At 47.7% G+C, this 24,849-nt stretch overlaps 1 protein-coding gene across 1 annotated transcript in view; it reads left to right on the top strand.

Moving 5' to 3' along the window:
* The first annotated feature begins 7,116 nt into the window (after nt 1-7,116).
* TMEM41B (transmembrane protein 41B) overlaps nt 7,117-24,849 on the top strand; it is a 33,154-nt gene continuing 15,421 nt past the window's right edge. The window contains exons 1-5 of the mRNA XM_075567068.1: nt 7,117-7,327; nt 14,311-14,428; nt 15,501-15,629; nt 22,450-22,543; nt 23,680-23,784. Coding sequence (XP_075423183.1) covers nt 7,165-7,327; nt 14,311-14,428; nt 15,501-15,629; nt 22,450-22,543; nt 23,680-23,784 — 609 coding nt within the window. The 5' untranslated portion in view covers nt 7,117-7,164. The remainder of the gene's footprint in view (nt 7,328-14,310; nt 14,429-15,500; nt 15,630-22,449; nt 22,544-23,679; nt 23,785-24,849) is intronic.

Raw genomic sequence — 24,849 nt, 5'->3', positions numbered from 1 at the left:
TCTCTCAACACAGCAATAAAGTGTTTCTCTTATCTGTTACTCCAAGGTTATGGAACAGACGTCCCGCTTCAGAATGGTCTCGTGTCCTTCCTTCCTACGGGAGCTAAGCCCCACGAGAGCTCAGAGAATCAATCCTCTGTAAGTCCAATGTTAAGTACAGGACATCCCGCTTCAGCCCGGTCTTGCATCCTTCCTTCCTCCTCCTGAAATTAACAACCCAGGCAGTCCCAGCAGACTCCGCGACCACCGTCCAATGGGTCTAGGGGACTGTGCCAGCTTTCCTTGCTGGGGAGAACTCTTCTCTGTCCCCCTTCTCTGGGAACAGCAGTCTATCTCTGTGTGTAGACACTTCCTGACTTTTAAAACTCCATGTGCAATCAGGAGGTCAGCCTGCTCAATTAGTTTGCAGCTGCTGCTGGCTTCTCTAGGGAGATTAACTCTCTGTGCGCTGGAAAGTCCCATAGCTGCCCTATTCCAGCATCCAGAGACAGTGATGGTATCATATATATACAGTCATGTGAAAAAGAAAGTACACCCTCTTTGAATTCCATGGTTTTACATATCAGGACATAATAACAATCACCTGTTCCATTGCAGGTCTACAAATTAGGTAAATACACACCTCAGATGAACAACAACACATGACATATTACACCGTGTCATGATTTATTTAACAAAAATAAAGCCAAAATGGAGAAGCTATGTGTGAAAAACTAAGTACACCCATACTGCTTCCATAGGAATTAAGATGCTAAGTAGCAGACAGGTTCTGCTAATCAAATGCCCTTGACTAATTGATCATCAGCAAGTGTGACCACCTCTATAAAAGCCGAAGTTTTAGCAGTTTGCTGTTCTGGAGCATTCAGGTGTGTGTTAACACAATGCCAAAGAGGAAAGACATCAGCAATGATCTTAGAGAAACAATTGTTGCTGCCCATCAATCTGGGAAGGGTTATAAGGCCATTTACAAACAATTTAAAGTCTATAATTTTACAGTGAGAAAGATTATTCAAAAGTGGAAAACATTCAAGACAGTTGCCAATCTTCCCAGGAGTGGACGTCCCAGCAAATTCACCCAAGGTCAGACCGTGCAATGCTCAGAGAAATTGCAAAATACCCAAGAGTTACATCTCAGACTCTACAGGCCTCAGTTAGCATGTTAAATGTTAAAGTTCATGACAGTACAATTAGAAAAAGACTGAACAGGTATGGTTTGTTTGGAAGGGTTGCCAGGAGAAAGCCTCTTTTCTCTAAAAAGAACATGGCAGCACGGCTTAGGTTTGCAAAGTTCCATCTGAACAAACCACAAGACTTCTGGAACAATGTCCTTTGGACAGACGAGACCAAAGTGGAGATGTTTGGCCATAATGCACAGCGCCACGTTTGGCGGAAACCAAACACAGCATATCAGCACAAACACCTTCTACCAACTGTCAAGCACGGTGGTGGAGGGGTGATGATTTGGGCTTGTTTGGCAGCCACAAGACCTGGGAACCTTGCAGTCATTGAGTCGACTATGAACTCCTCTGTATACCAATGTTTTCTAGAGTCAAATGTGAGGCCATCTGTCCGACAGCTAAAGCTTGGCCGAAATTGGGTCATAAAACAGGACAATGATTCCAAGTACACCAGCAAATCTACAACAGAATGGCTGAAAAATAAAAGAATCTAGGTCTTGCAATGGCTCTGTCAAAGTCCAGACCTCAACCCAATTGAAATGTCGTGGCTGGACCTTAAGAGAGCTGTGCATAAACAAATGCCCACAAACCTTAATGAACTGAAGTAATGTTGTAAAGAAGAGTGGGACAAAATTCCTCCACAACGATGTGAGAGACTGATAAAGTCATACAGAAAATGATGACTTCAAGTTATTGCTGCTAAAGGTGGTTCTACAAGCTATTGAATCATAAGGTTTACTTAGTTTTTCACACATGGCTTCTCCATTTTGGCTTTATTTTTGTTAAATAAATCATGACACGATGTAATATGTCATGTGTTGTTGTTCACCTGAGGTTGTATTTACCTAATTTTAAGACCTGCTAAGGAACAGATGATTGTTATTATGTCCAGATATGTAAAACCATGGAATTCAAAGAGGGCGTACTTTCTTTTTCACATGACTGTATATACATATATATATTATTGTTTATATCATATTTTCTCCTTTTTTTTTTATGCGCCACTAGACATCTTTTATCTCCATGTAATTCATGTTGCCTGACAAGAAAACACTCTTTCGTAAATCCATGACAAGTACCCAAAGAATGCATTTGATAGGAATCAAAATGTATTAATGGTCAGAGGGACTTGATGAAAAATGTAGGTAAGACCATACACTGACAATTGTATACTCCAGGGATGCGCAAACTGGGGGGCGGGAGATTTTTCTAGGGGGGCGCAGTGGTTGTAGAGGCTCAGATGGCTGTAGGTGCGTTGCCATGGCAACGCAGCATCAAATGACGCCACAGGGTCACGTGATGTGGTCAGGGGGGCGTGGGAACCAGGGGCAGCAGGCAGGGGGTGGGGGGAGGGCGCAGCTGCAAGAGTTTGCGCGCCCCCGGTATACTCCATATATACTTTGTCATTGACATGCACAAAACATCAAATGCCCTCTTCATAGAAGCAGGTCAACTTGGGTCATTACGCCCATCATTCAATGAATTCTTCAGTTAGATCTTCTGTATGAGCTGTTTAATATGCTGTGAAGATGTCTTCATACAAATAGAGATGGCATGTTTCCCAACAAGGCAAAAACCACACGACAGGGGCCTTAGAGAAAGAATTGAGTTGGTGGTCATTTCTACATTTCACAACTTGAATATGCATCTTCATTCCTTGTCCTGTTTCTTTAATAAACTACAGATTTCAGATCAGAAACTTCATAGCGGTACAAGACATGAAAGATCATTCAATTACATGTTGAGCTACCGAAATTTGTGAGAGCAAAAGACCATGAAACGCATCATGGGCAACAGGTGTCAGGATTTCTTTGCTACGTACTAATCTTAGTTTTTTTTTTTCAACAAAAAGTTTTTATTGGGACATGGTACAGGTCAAACATTGTCTAACAACCCATTGTCGTACATTAGTGACCACGTTCCCGTTTTCTTTATTTAATTCCATACTGAACAAATTATAACGTACAGGGGGAACTAATCTTAGTTTTATAGTACTGAATTAAAATTCAGGCGTGATAATGCCTATTTCTTACATTTCATGTATGGGACCCAGCTTTTGTGGAATCCACTGTAAGGTCTCAGTTAGAAATATAAGTGTTTTTGCACGCTGTTTGCATGTGATTGTGTTCAGGGCAATACACTTCAGGCCACTACAGTACAGCAAACCGTTGGCACCTAGGGGAAATTCTTATTTGATAGTAAACAAGCTCCTGCTAATGCGGAGAGATGACAGCTTAAATGTTTACAAAGGCTTAGACTGGCTCAAATATTGCATCACTGAAATGTCTCTCAGGAATGAATGGATTAAGATAGAAACACTTTTGCTTCTATATGTCTTATATTCTCATGTTTGATCTACAAAGAGGCCATGTGAAACTGCTTGCTACATTTTGTCTTACGTGACTTCTGCTTTTGTGGTTCGTTGGAACCAGGCGGATGAGCTCACTAGGTTTTGATCAGTGTTATTTACTAATCCTGAAAATTAGGCGCCTTTCTTTAGGGTTTTATTTTACTCAAAAAAGGGGATATTGGTTACCTAACTCAGCAATGTGTTAATTATCAATCATTGATATCAACGCAATTCCATTCTTATGGCATTGGTCCACAACCCCCTCGTTTTATGCATTTGACTGCTTTGACTTTGACGCATTTTGTTAATGCGCAAATAATATTGCATTTATAGGGCTTGTAAGGTATTATTATAATTTATTTATAATACACCAACAAAGTCTGCAGTAAAGTAGAAGTTTGTGTGCAGACAATAACAATGAAATAACAACGAAATAACAACATTAACAAACACTCGTATATTAGGTAAGAAGGGCATTGCTCCATGGAACTTACAATCTAAAAGTATTTCAAATCCCTCTTTATTACTAATTCCATGAGGTCAATCGACTAATTGGCGTGTGCTCTTGCTACATATTTGTACTATTAAAGTGTACGGCGTGAACCGATGAATTTGAGAGGATGTTCTCATGAAAAGGTCTGTGGTTCAACTGATAAGTGGTAAGAGTGAGCTCTGTGTGAAGGTTGTCATTGGGTCAACTGATGAGTGGTAAGAGTGAGCTCTCGTGTGAAGGTTGTTATTGGGTCAACTGATGAGGGGTAAGAGTGAGCTCTCGTGTGAAGGTTGTTATTGGGTCAACTGATGAGTGGTAAGAGTGAGCTCTGTGTGAAGGTTGTTATTGGGTCAACTGATGAGTGGTAAGAGTGAGCTCTGTGTTAAGGTTGTTATTGGGTCAACTGATGAGGGGTAAGAGTGAGCTCTCGTGTGAAGGTTGTTATTGGGTCAACTGATGAGTGGTAAGAGTGTGCTCTCGTGTGAAAGTTGTTATTGGCTCAACTGATGAGGGGTAAGAGTGTGCTCTCATGTGAAGGTTGTTATTGGGTCAACTGATGAGTGGTAAGAGTGTGATCTTGTGTGAAGGTTGCTTATCGGTCAACTGATGAGTGGTAAGAGTGAGCTCTCGTGTGAAGGTTGTTATTGGGTCAACTGAGGAATAGGAGTGAGAGCTTGTAATGAGGTGGCGTAAAAAAATAAGCCTTTAGGTCCTGCTTATATCTGTTAAAGGTTGGGTTCAAATTAAAGTACCACTCTGGCAAATAAGCACATTGTTTTCCCGTTTTATTTTCACCTATAAGCTAAAGTTCTATTTGCAACATTTTGCTAATCTTCATATTTTTGAGTACTCCAATTTGAAGAAGAAAAAAAATAGTGACGCTTTTCTTCCAAGCTCTGCAAATTCGTTACCAAAATTCAAACATCTCTATTTGGATGTGCACAATTACTGGCAGAACGAACCCGTTAACAGAGACTTCCGAGAGCACATATTGTGCAACATTTAAAAGCCTCTTTCAGGTTTATCTGGGATGAAAATGACTAAGATTTGTGTCTGTAAGTCTCCAAATATACCTCTTACATGATAAGCTCTGTGAGGTCAGGTCTCCATTTTGCCAAATGTTTCCTTTACTTGGTGTTCTTACCCCCAGTTTGTACTTAATTTCCTCTGTATTTTATTGTAAGTGCAGCGTACTTTGTCTTCAACTGTACCTATTTAGCAAGTAAACTGCATGTTTTTGGGTCCTGAAAGACCAGCTGTACCTATTACACAGAAATGTTTTTGTGTGTGATAAGCTGCACAGGTTTTGGGACATCCATAGGAATACCTTGGAAATACCTCAATCCAACACCAGTACAGGAACTTCAGTGGTACCTATCTGAGGATACACGGACAATTGCTCTGCATTTCATACCTTCCTTTTGCTGTTTATTGCTGGGAGCATTTCCTTGATAGCAGGGAAGTACCATGTGTACTTTACAGGTGGGAACAGGCATCAAGATGGGGGACCCTCCCCCACTTATTTTTGTTAAATAAATCATGACACAGTGTAATATGTCATGTGTTGTTCATCTGAGGTTGCATTTACCTAATTTTAAGACCTGCTAAGGAACAGATGTTATTATGTCCTGATATGTAAAACCATAGAATTCAAAGATGCTGTACTTTCTTTTTCACACAACTGTATATATATACACTGTTCTGTATATGCTGTATACACTGTGGGCGCTTTATAAATTGATATTTACACACACACACTCTTACATCACTAACATTCAGGGACCATTTAATTCCTTAAGTCATAAATTGCATACTGCACAGGGGGGAGGGATAGGCTTCAGTCACAGATACATTCCAGGATGCACAGTTTTTAAGTAAAAAAACTCTCTTGCTTTATCTATTGTAACACTGCCGGAAGAAGAGATCAGCGTATCTCGAAAGCTCGCACAAATAAAAGCATTTTGTTAGCCACAGAACGGTATCGTCTATTCTCTTTTGATTTTATATGTACAGTATATATACAACACCCTCTTACACTTCAACACCTACCCAATCCATTGCTATACACTCCCCCTTCACACACATCTTTTTGTAAAGCGCTGTAGGCGCTTTGTTAAGATACACACACACACTCTCTCTCTCTCTCTCTCTCACATCACAAGCATTCAGGGACCATTTAACACCTTAGGTCATAAATCACAACTGCACAGGGGGGAGGGATAGCCTTCACCCACAGATGCTTTGTTTCAAGAAAGTTTTTTGGCTGAATCAATTGTAACATCGTCCGAAGAAGAGATCAGTGTATCTCGAAAGCTCACACAAATAAAAGCATTTCATTAGCCACAGAAGGGTATCAACTATCTGTTTTTGAAAAAAAAAAAAAAAAAAATAATAATAATAATAATAATAATAATAATAATAATATATATATATATATATATATATATATATATATATATATATATATATCGGGTGTCTTTTCCTATCATTCATGAGTGTACAGACATGCATAAAGCTATTTTTTTGTCTTTGACCTAATGAGATTTATACAATGGGTTGTCATTTAGTTATCTTCAGTCAAGCACTACTAAATTATTTCTATTTTTGCTATTCATCTCATGTATTTTTTACCTTTTTCTTATTGGAGTGCTGGGAACTCTTGTCTAGTTTTGCAGTGGTCCCTGTGTTTCTGTGCAACGTTGGAGGGTTGTATAAATAAAATTAAACATACTGTAGATACATCTGTAAGACTTCCGTTGATTTGCATTGGGATGAGGGAATATTGTTTGGGAGACAGCAAAATAATGATACCCCTTTCAGAATCAGGGCATCTCCCTCCTACACTTTGGTCAGCATGTGTGGGAACTTAAACTCAATATCAGTGCTGCACATGACTAGCCCACACACGACCATAGAGCTGTGCTGCCGCGCACAGAGCGACCATAGAGCTGTGCTGCCGCGCACAGAGCGCCCACACACAACCATAGAGCTGTGCTGCAGCGCACAGAGCGCCCACACAACCATAGAGCTGTGCTGCGCTGCAGCGCTACAGAGTGCTACAGCCCACATGTGACCCGGACTTCCGGACAGACCTGTCACTCACCCCCCCCCCATGGTGCGCATGCGCACCGCAGTGCAGGCGGATGTACAGTAGCCGGCGGGACAGGGCGCTGAAGGCTTTGCCGGTTGGAGTAACCGGCTCCGCTCGCGATCACACCGACATGGCGAAGGCTCGGACGGGAGGAGTGACCGTCTCAGCGGCAGGGAGACCGGAGACCCGGCCGAAGGAGGAGGATGTAATGCACGGTGAGTGGAGACCGCGCGGTGTAACGGCTCGGGCACCGGGGGCACTGCCGCCGTGTAACGGCTCGGGGGCACTGCCGCGGTGTAACGACTCGGGGGCACTGCCGCCGTGTAACGGCTCGGGGGCACTGCCGCGGTGTAACGACTCGGGGGCACTGCCGCGTTGTAACGGCTCGTGCACAGGGGGCACTGCCGCGGTGTTACGGCTCGGGCACCGGTGGTTCTGTCCGCGGTGTAACGGCTTGGGCACCGGGGGTCCTGTCTGCGGTGTAAAGGCTCGGGCACCGGGGGTCCTGTCTGCGGTGTAAAGGCTCTGGCACTGGCACCGGGGGTCCTGTCTGCGGTGTAACGGCTTGGGCACCGGGGGCACTGTCGCGGTGTAACTTGTTGGGCACTGCGGTGTAACGGCTCGGGCACCGGGGGTCCTGTCTGCGGTGTAACGGCTCGGGCACCGGGGGTCCTGTCTGCGGTGTAACGGCTCGGGCACCGGGGGTCCTGTCTGCGGTGTAACGGCTCGGGCACCGGGGGTCCTGTCTGCGGTGTAACGGCTCGGGCACCGGGGGTCCTGTCTGCGGTGTAACGGCTCGGGCACCGGGGGTCCTGTCTGCGGTGTAACGGCTCGGGCACCGGGGGTCCTATCTACGTGTAACGGCTCGGGCACCGGGGGTCCTGTCTGCGGTGTAACGGCTCGGGCACCGGGGGTCCTGTACGCGGTGTAACGGCTCGGGCACCGGGGGTCCTGTCTGCGGTGTAACGGCTCGGGCACCGGGGGGCACTACCGCGGTGTAACGGCTCGGGCACAGGGGGTCCTGTACGCGGTGTAACGGCTCGGGCACCGGGGGTCCTGTACGCGGTGTAACGGCTCGGGCACCGGGGGTCCTGTCTGCGGTGTAACGGCTCGGGCACCGGGGGCACTACCGCGGTGTAACGACTCGGGCACAGGGGGTCCTGTACGCGGTGTAACGGCTCGGGCACCGGGGCTCCTATCAACGGTGTAACGGCTCGGGCACAGGGGGTCCTGTACGCGGTGTAACGGCTCGGGCACCGGGGGCACTACCGCGGTGTAACGACTCGGGCACATGGGGTCCTGTACGCGGTGTAACGGCTCGAGCACCGGGGGCACTACCGCAGTGTAACGGCTCGGGCACCGGGGGTCCTGTCTGCGGTGTAACGGCTCGGGCACCGGGGGCACTACCGCGGTGTAACGACTCGGGCACAGGGGGTCCTGTACGCGGTGTAACGGCTCGGGCACCGGGGCTCCTATCAACGGTGTAACGGCTCGGGCACAGGGGGTCCTGTACGCGGTGTAACGGCTCGGGCACCGGGGGCACTACCGCGGTGTAACGACTCGGGCACATGGGGTCCTGTACGCGGTGTAACGGCTCGAGCACCGGGGGCACTACCGCAGTGTAATGGCTCGGGCCCCGGGGGTTCTGTCCGCGGTGTAACGGCTCGGGGGTCATGTCGGTGGTGTAACGGCTTGGGCACCGGGTGCACTGTCGCAGTGTAACTTGTTGGGCACCGGGGGCCCCTGTCTGCAGTGTAACGGCTCGGACACCGAGGGCCCCTGTCCGCGGTGTAACGGCTCGGGCACCGGGGGCCCCTGTCCGCGGTGTAACGGCTCGGGCACAGCGGGCCCCTGTCCGCGGTGTAACGGCTCAGGCACAGGGGGCCCCTGTCCGCGGTGTAACGGCTCGGGCACCAGGGGCCCCTGTCCGTGGTGTAACGGCTCGGACACCCAACGGCTCGGGCACGGGGGGCACTGCCGCGGTGTGACGGCTCGGTTGTGGAACTCCAGGTTATAAATGCACTATTGTCGTGTTGTATGTTGCAAAAATGATTTAAAGTCTTATATCCTTCCATTTTAAAATACATTACTTATCACGCATTATAGGCTAAAGCAGTAAAATTCCGGGCATTATTGAAAACCCTGCTCTCTGATTGGTTAAAATTCCGGGCATTATCCAATCAGTAATGGCCGGAATTTTAGCAGCTTGCAAAGTGTAGTTTTCAATGTGTTTATTTCCAGCCAATCAGCTTTCAGAACAGCTGAGACAGGGCAGGGAATTGGTCAGAAGGAAGTAACAGCTCTGAGACAGGGCAAGGGATTGGTCAGTTAGTATCAGCCACGGGTTGACTCCTCCCCCTCCTGAGCTGACTGAGATTTTCTGAGCAGATTCAGTTGAATTGGGGGGGAGGAGAGAGTCTGCAAATAAGTGGCTGTTTGCAGTTTGTGGCTGCAGTTTTTGTGTCAGTAGCAGTGTTTATGGGTGTAGCAGCAGCAGTGTGTGTGCTGTGCTGTTGTATTTCTGTGTGTGTGTGTTTATAGAGCTTGTGTGTGTGTGCTTGTGTGTGTAGAGGTGCTGTGTGTGTGTGTGTGTGTGTGTGTGTGTGTGTGTGTGTGTGTGTGTGTGTGTGTGTGTGTGTGTGGTGCTTTGTTGTGTGTGTAGGGGAGGTGCTTTGTTGTGTGTCTAGAGCTCCAGTGTGTGAGTGTGTACACACACAGAGGGGGCGGCAGTGTGTGGATATAGATATCTGTAGTGTAACCGTATATAGAGGTGGTTTCATGTATTTACCATTTTATTTTAATAAAAAAATCTATTTAACTATACAAAAGTGTCTATTATTTTTTAAATAAGCCTGCATTTAGCCTACAATAGTAATAATCCCCTCAGAACAGGGCATTACTGGCCAATAATGCCCTGGCTGGATTAAAGTCCCTCGGCTTCACCTCGGGCCTTCAACTGGAAAGTAACGTATTTGCATTATGTCCTAATGAAGTTTCTGAGTCATTTGTGCACCTCACCTCTCCCATTAAGTAATTGTTGGGTGCTGAAAAATCCATCACTGGCTCCTGTCTTTTTACAGATAATCCACGCGTGATCAACAAAAATATCTCCATCTATCTCTCGTCTACCTTTCCCACAGGCATGCAGATGTAATCAAAAAGAGTTACGCAAACACTAGGATTGCCTTTGATTATCTAAAGGGGCAAATTCAATGTGTTTGAATAATGATACTTCTTATGGGCTATCCTATTTTGTATTAGAATTATGCAAAAACTTTATAAACCTTCCAAAAGAAGTACAGTACATTGTCCAAATGCATTGTTTATAGCTGAGGGCACCATTGAATGATGTGAATCCTGAACACTGATTTAATAATTTAGAGACATTAATATTTGGAAGAAAATGTCCATTTTAAAAAGCCGAGATTTCATCTTTCAAATTCTTGCAAAACTTGTATTTTAGTGCTGCAGGGTTATGGAAGAAGGCTGGATTTTCTCAGTCAACCCAGTGTATGCATTCTTCACAGCTGCAGTCTTGTAGTTGTGGTATTAATACCCTTGCAAATGTATGTATGTTTGTATTGCTTTGCAAAAGATGATAATGTTTAGTAGTAGTAGTTGATCTGTGCTGCTGTACCGGCTCATTCAATTGTATATTCAAGTGACTTGTCCTCTCTAAAATTACTATATGTTGGGCGTTACGACCAAAACATTCCAGAAATGCATTCTGGCTCAAAGTACAAACTTAATTTAACACGTCACAGCATTAAAGAAGCCGTGCCACTAACTTGGCATGTCTAAATTTAGTTACTTGGTGTGTTGACATCTCGGATCATCAGTTTCCTGACCCATGTACTGCCAGGAGTTTCACAGAAACAGAACCCTAAAATAGCAGCATCTGACTTGCAATATGTTTTCAATTCAGATTCAATAAGGAAGCTGTCCTAATGCCATCTCCTAACACATAATAATAACTTTGTCCAGCTGGTTTCAGCTGTTTTGGAGGTTAGTGGCCTCTCCTCCCCAGGTTTTAAGCTCGCCCCTCCCCACTTTCCATAAATACAGGTCTTTTCACGCAGCTGGTTGTGACAGATCCAATGCAGATCATTCTTCCTGTAATTATACAGTTAAATAAGAATTTTAATCACAAAAGAAAAAATAAGTAGCGCCACTAGTGAAACTAGTGAATAATAATATGATTATAATATGTGCAATATACAAATAATTATAAGAAATAATACTTCCAAAAAATGCTAACAATCCTGTATGAATGTGAAAGAAATAATTCAAATAATATATTATAATATCAAACAAACTATAAAATGCACTCTAAATGCATGAATTGAAAATATTCATGCATACACAATATTAAACAAAAAATAAAAAAGTCCAAGTGCAAATGTCCAAACCCTAGAATGAGTCCTGATGGGTAAATCAGAACAAAATGTACAAAGTCCAGGGGTCCACGGCTGCTCTCAGATGGAATAACCAATTCCAATGTAGAATGTAAAGGAACAAAAAGAAGACAGAGAGCGCACGCCCCATTGTGTATTATTGACATTTAATTAAAGGGGGGATGGAAGAGGGATTAAAAACACTCACAAAGTAGATGTATAAAACAAGCAATTTGTGATAAAAATCACCACCGAGGCAAGCACCGTTCCCTTTGATAAAGTTGCAGTATTGTGACGAAACGCGTCAGGGACGTACACCACGACATTACGTCGTCACGTGCACGCTTTACGGCCGGAGCGTCGCTGGTGTCTTACCAAGGCCTTACTCATATGCCACATTTCGTGGAGGACTTTATTGATTGTTTTGAGAGGATGAACGCTATCTGGTGAATCATCTGAAGATTTCCTGTTGGACTGCCAACGTAACACGGGACGGTGCTTGCCTCGGTGATTTTTATCACAAATTGCTTGTTTTATACATCTACTTTGAGTGTTTTTAATCCCTCCTCCATCCCCCCTTTAATTAAATGTACAATAATACACTATGGGGCGTGCGCTCTCTGTCTTCTTTTTGTTCCTTAAGAATTTTAATCAGTTAGTGTTAGGACCTGCGATATCTGGTCATGCCTTGAAGTGGCTCGCAGGCTTATAATGCTTTGGCCAAAGTGTTAAACTAAATGACCCTTTTTTTTTCAAGATACATACTGTGTGTGTGTGTGTGTATTTTTGTCATATTGGAAGTAGCTCTTGGCTCCCTTTGTGTTTTGTTTTTTTGTAGTATACAGTGCCACGCTCAGTAGCACACCTTTTGACACACACACACACACACACACACACACACACACACACACACACACACACACACACACACACACACACATATATATATTGGTAATTTTTGGGGTTTATATGAGCTTACTGGCTATCTGTGTGCCATCTCCTAATACATGTCCGGTTTTAAGGATATCCCGGCTTCAGCACTGATGGCTCAGTCATTGAATGAACCACTGATTGGGCCACCTGTCCTGAAGCAAGGACATCCTTAACTTTACCTTTTTGGGGGCCATTGAAGACTGGAATTGGCTACTTATGTTCTAATAGTTTGCCTTAGAAGAGTCAGCGAATTAGTGTACACTGTCTAGGGCAGTCATACTCAATACTCTTTTCAAAGCAACCCAGAGCGTGCTGGGGCTTAGGGTAGCATGTACTGTATGATCAACTGCTCAGGTTTTGTCCGAGGAGCAGTGTCTCTTGAATAGAGACAATATCCCAATGAATCCTGTCGCCCATTTGTCACATTCTGCTTTAGGAAATTCGATTGTGAAATATATAACTATGGAGAAACATTCCCTATTGTCTGCTGAGTAACTTTCATTCTAATTACACTGGTATGATAGGCATGAGTTGAAATTGACATGCTTCCAATATAGTATTGTTCATAGAGCTACACATTATAAGTGTATAATTTTATGCAAGTGCAATAGGTTTTCCAGAATATATTTAGTATTTGTTCTTCAGGATATGAGGAACTAACAGTGTCTGTAGAGAGCTTATTTAACAAAGATGTGAATTACTAAGGTTTTGTCCCCGGTGACGGCGTTTGCGGTGCACACAAGGTATGCCCCAGTAGCTGCCTTCGCGCTTCAGCACAATGCGCGATCGCCTTTGTCAAAAGGCTATAATTTTGTCACTTGGTGCGGCGGCCGAGCATTGGCCATGTCACGGCGGCGGTTCAGCCAATGAGGGCGAAAAAGCTGTGTGATGTCATGGCCGCACGCCCGTCACGCCACCATCGCGAGTTGCCAGTAGTCCACATGGTCACACTGATCCCGGGAACGAGCGCCACCAAGCACCATGTCGCGCGCGAGCACACTGTGGCCTTAGCCTAAGACCTTGTTTGTAGGCAAAGAGTCAGTACTGACAAACACACTCTATACCTGCTATGGAAGGTGTACAGTTATTTGCTGCAAGTACAACGGTTTCCTGTTCTCCCCACCAGTTTAACAAGTGTTTCTTGTTCTTGACAAGAAACCCATCTTCACAATAATAACAAACCCTTGGGTATTCATTTGACCTTTTTTGGTGCCTTTCTTTTCAAGATGGAAGTGACAGGACCGGTAACACCGCACATTCACAAACACACACCTCTATTAGTGTAGGGTATGCACTTCACATTTTGTTTTACATGCCCCCTAATGTGCTGGCCTATCTAGTTGCCGAATTCAGCAGTTATGTAGTAAGTGCCCCATCAACATATATCCTGCTCTGAGCAGACAACCATCAAAAACTTTCAGCTAAGATTATACGGTTCATCATATGTTTTGTGATGCAGTGCGTATTTCCTATGTGCTAAGAGGATTTCTCATGTAATGGGATGCCTTTGTGTTCACATCATACTTGAGTCTCCTATGGGCAAGATTACGCTTACACCATCAAGTTCTTCTGAAATGGGGTGTAAAAAAGAAAATGTTAAATGTTTTGTAATGTAAAATATAAGTTGAAAGAGGTGGAGTGTGAAGTTCTCTGTAACCCTGGCAGTAGTTGTTGGAGCCAACCCATGCATGAGATCTGTGCATGCAGTGCATATTACTGTGTAAAAGGTTTATGCCAAGCCAAGCGAAAGGAGTGTTTTGTTATTGGTTAATTATCACATACCTAGTTTTCAGTTGAGCACAGTGCTAGACTAGAGTATACCGCAGTTTGGCGTTGCTCTCATTGTCCACATTTTAACGTATGTTTTTTAGGAAAAGCTCATACAGAAGCCGGCTCAGCTCGCACATCCCTTCTTATTTTGGTGTCCATATTTCTGTCTGCTGCCTTTGTGATGTTCCTGGTGTACACACATTTTCCACAGCTTAGTGAGTAAGTATCTTGGCAAAAAGGATGCACAGTAAAAAAAAAAAAAAAAAGTTGTACCTCATATATATTTATTTATTTATAAAAATGTTTAACCAGGAAGTAATACATTGAGCGTTACTTCTCGTTTCCAAGTATGTCCTGGGCACAGAGTTATAAAAAAATACATGGTTACATTAAAAGAACAGAGCTATACAGTCAAATCACGGACGGATAGACTTGGAAAACTGGATACAGGGGATAAAGGAATTTGTGAGTTTCAGATTGAAATAGAGCAGCTTTAACATCATCAGACAAAAGCAAACGGCTCACACCCTTTGGCTGCCCTTCAGCTGCGCCAAAGGCTGTGCGCCTTTGGGGCAACGCAGATGCACACTGGGGTGGGTGGCTGAGATGCAATGCAGCTGTGAACAAAAGCTCTATGTCCTCACGGCTCATTAACATTACAGTGGGTGGGGTTGACGTTCCACAAAGAACAAGCAAATGTTAACCCTTAGCACGCTGGTCCTTTGCAGAGGGGTGCAGTTCTTGGGGAGCCCCATATTCCTGTGCACCTTTGGGGCAACGCAGATGCACACTGGGGTGGATGGCTGAGATGCAATATAAAAGAACAGTTTTAATATATTAAAGCTGCTGTTTATGTTCCTGAAAACAATGTTTTTGTAATGTCGCAATACAACATTTAAGATACACGGTCAGGTCCCCAAAGATACTTCCTCTTAAAGAATAAAGCCCCTAAAATATATTACAAATGCTGTCAAATGATTGCAGCTGCTGACCTGTTATGCCATGTATCCCAACATGGGAGCCACTTGTCAGAATAAACACCTGTTATAGTGGTCCAGAGCAAAGCGTAGATGGTCAACATCGTAAAAATGCTAGTCAAACAGGGAAGCATGTGTGATTTGGGGTAATTTAACTGGATGTACCCTGTGACCATGAACTGTACATCATAATCTTCTTTGTTTTAAGCTAAACATGACAAAAGCGGCAAATGTGCCTTGTCTGTGAACACATCCTGTATATCACGTTTGACCTGTTTGCTTTCTTGTCTATTTGTATTCTTCACTTTCCATAGAGAAGAAAGGGAGAAGATAAGAGTCCCTCGAGACATGGATGACGCCAAGGCGTTGGGAAAAGTCCTTTCCAAATACAAGGACACTTTCTATGTGGAAGTATTAGTGGCCTATTTTACAACCTATATTTTGTATCCTTTTTTTGAAAGTACCTCGGTGCAAATCAATACCCATCATGATTTTTCTTTTATCACTGCTCAGTGGCGATTCATTCACAGTTCTACTTCTGTTTTCCATCAGCATTTAAAATATTCTATAGACTAACCCCGAAGGAGATGTAGCACATACAAGTACAGAATGTGAAGGGTTAATCCTATTTAGATGATCAAAAACAATTTAATTGAACATAAATATTTACAAATTACATTTACATTTTTTTTTGGGTGCTCTCAAAACTGTCTGTTATTAAATTATCATTTGCTTTATATATCTTAATATATAAAATCGAAAGGTTGGTACTAGCTGCGGGGAATCTGATTTGTCCTCAGCCTCTGGCCAATCAGATTGGTGGGTCTGACGTCACCCAACTGCCACTCTCTTCCCCCTCGGCCACACACACACACACACTCTCTCTCTCTCTGTCCTCTCCCCCCACATCACACTCACCTCCCTCCCCGGCGCTCACTCACCTCCCTCCCCGGCGCTCACTCACCTTCGCTCACTCCCCTCCCTCCCCGGCGGGGGGACAGACAGTGGCCAGGCAGCCTGCAGCTGCCTCGCGGCACCGAGTGCCTAAGATGGCGGCGTCCGGAAGGACCCCCTTCCTCTCTCGCGGTGCCGAGTGCCTAGCCTCAACTGCCGCACACACACGACCACACACACACACCACCTCCCGACCAAACCGCCGCCTCACACCCCTGCGCCTCCAGCCTCCCCTCCACACAGCACCACACACACACCGCCTCCCCTCCCTCACCCCTGTGCCTCCGGCCGGGACCAAGCGGCGGAACGGACGGCCGGGAGGGGGCGGAACGGACGGCCGGGAGGGGGCGGAACGGACGGCCGGGAGGGGGCGGAACGGACGGCCGGGAGGGGGCGGAACGGACGGCCGGGAGGGGGCGGAACGGACGGCCGGGAGGGGGCGGAACGGACGGCCGGGAGGGGGCGGAACGGACGGCCGGGAGGGGGCGGAACGGACGGCCGGGAGGGGGCGGAACGGACGGCCGGGAGGGGGCGGAACGGACGGCCGGGAGGGGGCGGAACGGACGGCCGGGAGGGGGCGGAACGGACGGCCGGGAGGGGGCGGAACGGACGGCCGGGAGGGGGCGGAACGGACGGCCGGCAGGGGGCGGAACGGACGGCCGGCAGGGGGCGGAACGGACGGCCGGCAGGGGGCGGAACGGACGCCCGGCCGGGGGCGGAAAGGACGGCCGGGAGGGGGCGGAAAGGACGGCCGGGAGGGGGCGGAACGAACGGCCGGGAGGGGGCGGAACGAACGGCCGGGAGGGGGCGGAACGAACGGCCGGCCGGGAGGGGGTGGAACGGCCGGCCGGGAGGGGGCGGAACGAACGGCCGGCCGGGAGGGGGCGGAACGAACGGCCGGCCGGGAGGGGGCGGAACGAACGGCCGGCCGGGAGGGGGCGGAACGAACGGCCGGCCGGGAGGGGGCGGAACGAACGGCCGGCCGGGAGGGGGCGGAACGAACGGCCGGCCGGGAGGGGGCGGAACGAACGGCCGGCCGGGAGGGGGCGGAACGAACGGCCGGCCGGGAGGGGGCGGAACGAACGGCCGGCCGGGAGGGGGCGGAACGAACGGCCGGCCGGGAGGGGGCGGAACGAACGGCCGGCCGGGAGGGGGCGGAACGAACGGCCGGCCGGGAGGGGGCGGAACGAACGGCCGGCCGGGAGGGGGCGGAACGAACGGCCGGCCGGGAGGGGGCGGATCGGACGGCCGGGAGGGGGCGGATCGGACGGCCGGGAGTGGGCAGCCCACCACCACTCACCCCTCACCCCTCACCCGTACGGTGCGGCACGGAACTGCGGGGGGCGGGGCCTGCGCCCGAGAAAGGCGCCGTACGGATCTGCGGGGGGGGCGGGGCCTGCGCCCGAGAAGGGCGCCGCTGAGCTGAGCTCCCCCCCTCCTGTCCACTGTCCCCCCCTCCTGTCCACTGTCCCCCACTCCTGTCCACTGTCGTCGTCCCCACTCCTGTCCACTGTCGTCGTCCCCACTCCTGTCCACTGTGTCGTCCCCCCCTCCGGTCCACTGTGTCGTCCCCCCCTCCGGTCCACTGTGTCGTCCCCCCCTCCGGTCCACTGTCCCCCCTCCTGTCCACTGTCCCCCCTCCTGTCCACTGTCCCCCCCTCCTGTCCACTGTCCCCCCCTCCTGTCCACTGTCCCCCCCCTCCTGTCCACTGTCCCCCCCTCCTGTCCACTGTCCCCCCCTCCTGTCCACTGTCCCCCCCCTCCTGTCCACTGTCCCCCCCCCTCCTGTCCACTGTCCCCCCCCTCCTGTCCACTGTCCCCCCCCTCCTGTCCACTGTCCCCCCCCTCCTGTCCACTGTCCCCCCCTCCTGTCCACTGTCCCCCCCTCCTGTCCACTGTCCCCCCCTCCTGTCCACTGTCCCCCCCTCCTGTCCCCCCCTCCTGTCCACTGTCCCCCTGTCCACTGTCCCCCCCTCCTGTCCACTGTCCCCCCTCCTGTCCACTGTCCCCCCCTCCTGTCCACTGTCCCCCCCTCCTGTCCACTGTCCCCCCCTCCTGTCCACTGTCCCCCCCTCCTGTCCACTGTCCCCCCCTCCTGTCCACTGTCCCCCCCCTCCTGTCCACTGTCCCCCCCCCTCCTGTCCACTGTCCCCCCCTCCTGTCCACTGTCCCCCCCCTCCTGTCCACTGTCCCCCCCCTCCTGTCCACTGTCCCCCCCCTCCTGTCCACTGTCCCCCCCCTCCTGTCCACTGTCCCCCCCCTCCTGTCCACTGTCCCCCCCCTCCTGTCCACTGTCCCCCCCCTCCTGTCCACTGTCCCCCCCCTCCTGTCCACTGTCCCCCCCCTCCTGTCCACTGTCCCCCCCCTCCTGTCCACTGTCCCCCCCCTCCTGTCCACTGTCCCCCCCCTCCTGTCCACTGTCCCCCCCCTCCTGTCCCCTGTCCCCCCCCTCCTGTCCCCTGTCCCCCCCCCTCCTGTCCCCTGTCCCCCCCCTCCTGTCCACTGTCCCCCCCCTCCTGTCCACTGTCCCCCCCCTCCTGTCCACTGTCCCCCCCCTCCTGTCCACTGTCCCCCCCCTCCTGTCCACTGTCCCCCCCCTCCTGTCCACTGTCCCCCCCCTCCTGTCCACTGTCCCCCCCCTCCTGTCCACTGTCCCCCCCCTCCTGTCCACTGTCCCCCCCCTCCTGTCCACTGTCCCCCCCCTCCTGTCCACTGTCCCCCCCCTCCTGTCCACTGTCCCCCCCTCCTGTCCACTGTCCCCCCCTCCTGTCCACTGTCCCCCCCTCCTGTCCACTGTCCCCCCCTCCTGTCCACTGTCCCCCCCTCCTGTCCACTGTCCCCCCCTCCTGTCCACTGTCCCCCCCCTCCTGTCCACTGTCCCCCCCCTCCTGTCCACTGTCCCCCCCCTCCTGTCCACTGTCCCCCCCCTCCTGTCCACTGTCCCCCCCCTCCTGTCCACTGTCCCCCCCCTCCTGTCCACTGTCCCCCCCCTCCTGTCCACTGTCCCCCCCCTCCTGTCCACTGTCCCCCCCCTCCTGTCCACTGTCCCCCCCCTCCTGTCCACTGTCCCCCCCCTCCTGTCCACTGTCCCCCCCTCCTGTCCACTGTCCCCCCCTCCTGTCCCCCCCTCCTGTCCACTGTCCCCCCCTCCTGTCCACTGTCCCCCCCTCCTGTCCACTGTCCCCCCCTCCTGTCCACTGTCGTCGTCCCCACTCTTGTCCACTGTGTCCCCCCCCCCCTCCGGTCCACTGTGTCCCCCCCCCCCTCCGGTCCACTGTGTCCCCCCCCCCCCTCCGGTCCACTGTGCCGTCCCCCCCTCCGGTCCACTGTGCCGTCCCCCCCTCCGGTCCACTGTGCCGTCCCCCCCTCCTGTCCACTGTGCCGTCCCCCCCTCCTGTCCACTGTGCCGTCCCCCCCTCCTGTCCACTGTGCCGTCCCCCCCTCCTGTCCACTGTGTCCCCCCTCCTGTCCACTGTGTCCCCCCCCTGTGTGTTTATGTGTGTATATATATATATATGTATATATGTATATATATAAAAAAATATATATTAAAATACTGAAATGGTTTAGGTTTCAAGTCGGGGCCTAGATCGTTGTCTGTGATTCCTAGCTTCCCTCAGCTATTAATGGCTCTCCTCTTTTAGTCCCAGTAAAAAGTACGGTTTATGCAAGAAGTGAGTAATTCGGGAATTTGTGGTAGTGAGAGATTCTGATTGAGTCCCAAACTTTCAGGGTATGTGCAACCACGGTTTGCACATGCTCTTACTGAGTGAGGTAGTCAGATTAATTTGTTAAACTCCACAGTGTGGATCCAGGAGCCCTCTAGGGCCACCCAGCGTCTAAGTTCTGGGTCTGAGTGCCATTAAACCAATGGGTCCACTTGAGCTGCCCTACGATATCAGATCATGCAGGATAGGGCCAGACACCCCCTTTCCCCCCTCCCCCCTGCTCGATTAGGGATCATAAGGATGTGTCTGCTGATTCTGTGTCTATTTACCAAATGTATTTTGATTTTATTTTGTTAAATCGGGGATTGAAGGGCCAGAATTTTTAGTTCTGATTGGGATAGGCCGAGTCTGGAAGATATAGTAAATGCGGTGATAGATTCATTTTTATTCATTGTATCTTGCTAATCGAATGAAATGTTGTAGTCAGAGCATGTTTTAATATCATCTCTAAGAGTTTTAAGGATTTTAGAATAATTTGCCCAGTAAAGCGTGCCATAGTCATAGGTTATATGGACTCTAATTAATTGATGGCGAAGGGTTGGTGCTTGAAATCGAAATTCTGCTCTTGGTAAGTTTCCACCAAAGGCCTGTAATGTGCGCATATATGTCCAATCCACTTGATCAAACGCTGTTTCAGCATCCAATCCTAGGTTCATTGAGGGCGTCTAATTTTTGGTTGCTAGAGCTATTAAATGTATTGTTCGCTGCTTGTCTGCCTGGAACAAATCCAACTTGATCTGTGTGTATGAGGGAGAGGAGGACCGAGTTCAGCTTGTTCCCCAAAATTGTAGAAAATAATATTTACGTCAACCTTTATCAACGATATATGGGTCTATAGCTGGCACCTCTTGTTGGGTTCTTTGCCCTCTTTATGGATAAGGTGATGGGTGTTTGTAGCATATTGCTTGGGAAAGGGGAACCTGTCAACAGAGTTGAACTACACTAACAGTTGAGGTACAAGAATACAAGAGAGATTTTCATAATAAAGAAACCATTGGGGCCTGGTGCCTTTGATCTTAAGTTCTTAATAACTAGAAGTAATTCCTCTAGAGATCTTCTGACCCAACATGGTCTTGTAAGAGTTGATTAGCCGACTTAATGACCAAACTAAGACAACTGGCGGAATTCTTTAAGTGTAACTTTTTTTTTATCATCGTAAATATTCGCATAAAAGGCTTGACAGTCCTTGGTTATTAGTTTGGGATTAGATGAGTGCCTGATTTCAGTCATATTGCATGTATATTTCAAGGGGGTTGTCTATTTCACAGTTTGACGTGTAGCATGCTGTCTATTTTGTTGGTGTTCTAAAAATAAAATGTATTCTTCGTCAAAGACTTTTCTTGTTGAGTGGTGTTAAACTAACATGTTAACAGAGCACTTGAACTATTATGGCTTGGGTAATGGGAGATATCACCGCATTGTATCCACTCCCCTAGTTTGCTGTGTTTATAAAGGAATTTGTTATAGCTCATGATGACAATTGTAAGAAATTGTAAATGGCCATACGGACCAGTACACCACACTACTTTGTATCAAGTCAGAGAGACACATTAATCGGCAGATATCCCTTACTAATGCTACTTCTGGCTCTAAACAACATCTTTAGCCTGCGTCACCAAATTGGCTTTTCCTGCTATTGTTCTCTGATTCCACTAATGCTCTGTGGGTTTAGTGCAAAGTGTGTATAGGATGTGAGAAGGAAATGATGTAGCCACCCGTATAAAAGCAATGTCAGCTTGTGGAGGGAGACTGCTGCTAATGCATACAATAGATATCAAATTTAACTGGTTCGAAGCACAAAACAAATGTTGGATTAAACTAAATATGCGGCGCACACACACACACACACACACACACACACACACACACACACACACACAATACACTACTTCATTAAAGCTGCAGTTCAAGCAATATCCTACGTGTGTTTTTTTAATAAATCCGTTCTGTACTATGAGAAAATACTTGTAGCATTTCAAATTAAAAAACAACAACAATGTTTTAAAGACATTTTTAATGTTTCTAATGTAGGAAGCTTTTCCAAAGTGACAGCCCCCTTCTGACAGGCTCTGGCTCTTGAGACCGTCCTCTCTCTAGCAGTGAACCAATTGTAACTAGTAACTGCCCAGTCAATCATATTCCAGGAACTACATTGCCCACAATGCTGTGCAAGAACTGAATTAAATAGCCCCGAGCAAAGCGGTTGATTACGGGAGAAGGGATCGCTCTGCAGATTAGCTAGTCACTTGTCAGTGTGCAGATTGTAGTGATGCACATGTTGAATGGGGAAAAACATATATATTTTAAAACAAATGGCATCTTGAACTGCAGCTTTCATGTTTAAGACTGCAGTTGAATAAGAAATAATTTTCAATGTATACAATTTTATATTAAACACAAATGCTGTCCATTTTACTGTAAGTTTATGATTGTCGATTAAACATGACCACGTTCATATGAAGGCTTCTTTTTCTTTATTACGCAAGAAAGATGTGATAATGTCTCTGTATTCATAACCTACTGATACATACAATGTTGTAGATGCTTCCTAGATCAAATCCTTAACTGATGAATCCCTCAGCCTACAAACCTTTGCTATCCCAGGATCCATCTTTCTTAGCATCCTGTCTGGGTTTCTCTATCCATTCCCTCTGGCACTGTTTTTGGTATGCTTGGTAAGTACATTTTTAGCCAGGTATTGCCCTCCCTTTTTGTATTTGTTTTTTAACTTGATTGAGGCCGTTATGTTCTCATTTGTATCCTTAGACAAGAAAGACATATGAAAGTGCAGTCTCTAGGACCAATGGAACTAATGACTGTGACATGTTTAACAGTGTGAAACTAGGTTACTGACACCTTAATACAATCGTTATATTTACCCACTGATTTATGTTTTACAAGTGTAAACTTTGTGACCAGATGTTTAGGATGGGGGTTGCTGCCCTTATCTTCTTTAAGCTGTCCCTGTGTTATAAGTTGGCTATTTCACATGCCAGGGTTGTGAATAAATCACGGAGGTGAAACAAACACAATGTCTGAAAAACACACCGTCATTTTAGTTCTCTGTATGGGAAAACATTACAAAAAATTCCCTAACATTTACAAATACTTTTACTTGTCCTCTATCTTTAAAACAAGTCACCAGTCCCATAGCTGTAAAGCAGCCCGCCAATTATTCTGTAATTGTTCTTTTTAGTTACGTGAGCTGTACTTGCCCCCGTGGACACAAAAAGGTCCCCGGATCAGGGTCGCTAATAAAGAGATGGCACGTCATTGGTAGACGTGAATTTTTATATTCGTGACCCCGCAGCCATATATTGTTTTTGTGTGAAAACAGACACCAAAAAAGCTACACATCTTAGGAACAGGAGGGTCTGTCTCTGGAGGTCTGGTGTCCACCGATCTGCTCCAATGGACCCCCAGTTCAGCTAAAAAAAAAATTGTTCTTCGGGGGATTGCTGCTTTAATCTATTAAACATATCACTGTTCGTTTAATTTGGTCCTATGTGAAACTGCCCCTTTACGTTTCCCGCTGTGGCCATGCCACATTCTTGCTGAATGGCAACCAAAGTGAAGATTAAACATTTTATACAAAGTGCATTCCCCCCCCTCCTTTTCTAACTGCACAAGCTCCCTTGCTGTGAACATTGGGCTATCCAGAAGATTTAATACAAGCGACTGTTAAAGTGGCTCCCCACCGAGCAGATTAAGTGGGTAGCAGCACAGTGTTCGTGTTGATTGGAAGAGACCATTTCATCAGTCTTTCCTCTTTTTTTGTTGACAATGCTTCTTCTTGTTCTTGCATTTCCAGTGCTCTGGACTCGGGGCCTCGTTCTGTTACATGCTTTCATATCTAGTTGGGCGACCAGTTGTCTACAGATATCTGACCGAGAAAGCCGTGAAATGGTCACAGCAGGTAAAATAACAGCAACACACAATGTTAAAGGGAATGGTCTCCGTGCTAATGAGGTCTGCAATGTATGTGGATTGGATCCACTATATCTCTGATGGGTTTAAACATTTCCACTTCCCAGCAACATCATTTTTTACTAGGGGAATTTAGAAATGTGATGGAAACAGAAGAGAAAATTGCCAGCGATATGTCAGACTATGGGGCTTATTCTAGATCTGCCAACACGCAGATCGGACTGTTTTCGGCTGAAATTCCCTTTTGACTTCAATGGGTCATTTTGGCCACAAATGCCCCAATCAGCCACATTGAATATAGACCCGCTCTGGTCCATGCATTCGCTCACATTTCAGCTCTTCCCGTTCCCCCACTTTTAAACATGCCATTATGAGACGAATCCACAAGAACACCCTTGACTCCACTAACCCATCTAACTATCACCCTGTGTCTCTCCTGCAGTTTTGCATCTGAACTTCTAGTGAATGGAGTTGAAATAAAATGGCTTTCTTTCAAGGCTCCACTCCTCTGCCCCTCCCTATATCTCTGCTTTAATCTCTCACTATTCCCTCTATAAACTCTGCTCATGCCTGTCTTCTTTCTACCCCTATGTCACACTACTGTTGCTCTCACAGCTACAGTTCAAGCTACGTTATTGCAAGCCGTGGCGCAGTGCTGCCCCCTACCTCTGGAACCACCTCCATCTCAATGTCCGCCGAGCAGCTTTTCTCTCTAACTTCGAAACCCATCTTAATTATAACTTTATTTCATCTAGCACTTCTCTCCCAATGGGAATCAAAGTGTGTCAAAATTACAGTATGGCGCGCGGTACGCAGAGCATAGGAATTTTTACAGACACAGTCCCTGCCCAGATGAGCTTACAATCTGTTTTTGGTGCCTGAGGCACAGGGAGAGATGGTGACTCTCCCAAGGTCACAAGGAGCTGACAGAGTTTGAATCCAGGGAACCTGGTTCAATTCTCAGTGTCATTAATTACAGAGCCACTGTCTTTACTCACTGAGCCGCCACTCCCTCTTAAATCTCACCTATTCGACTAGGCATTTAAATAGTTCT

The sequence above is a fragment of the Ascaphus truei genome, chromosome 12 (assembly GCF_040206685.1).
Source record: "Ascaphus truei isolate aAscTru1 chromosome 12, aAscTru1.hap1, whole genome shotgun sequence".
In the NCBI taxonomy this organism is placed as follows: Eukaryota; Metazoa; Chordata; class Amphibia; order Anura; family Ascaphidae; genus Ascaphus; species Ascaphus truei.
This window is presented reverse-complemented; position numbering and strand designations above follow the sequence as displayed.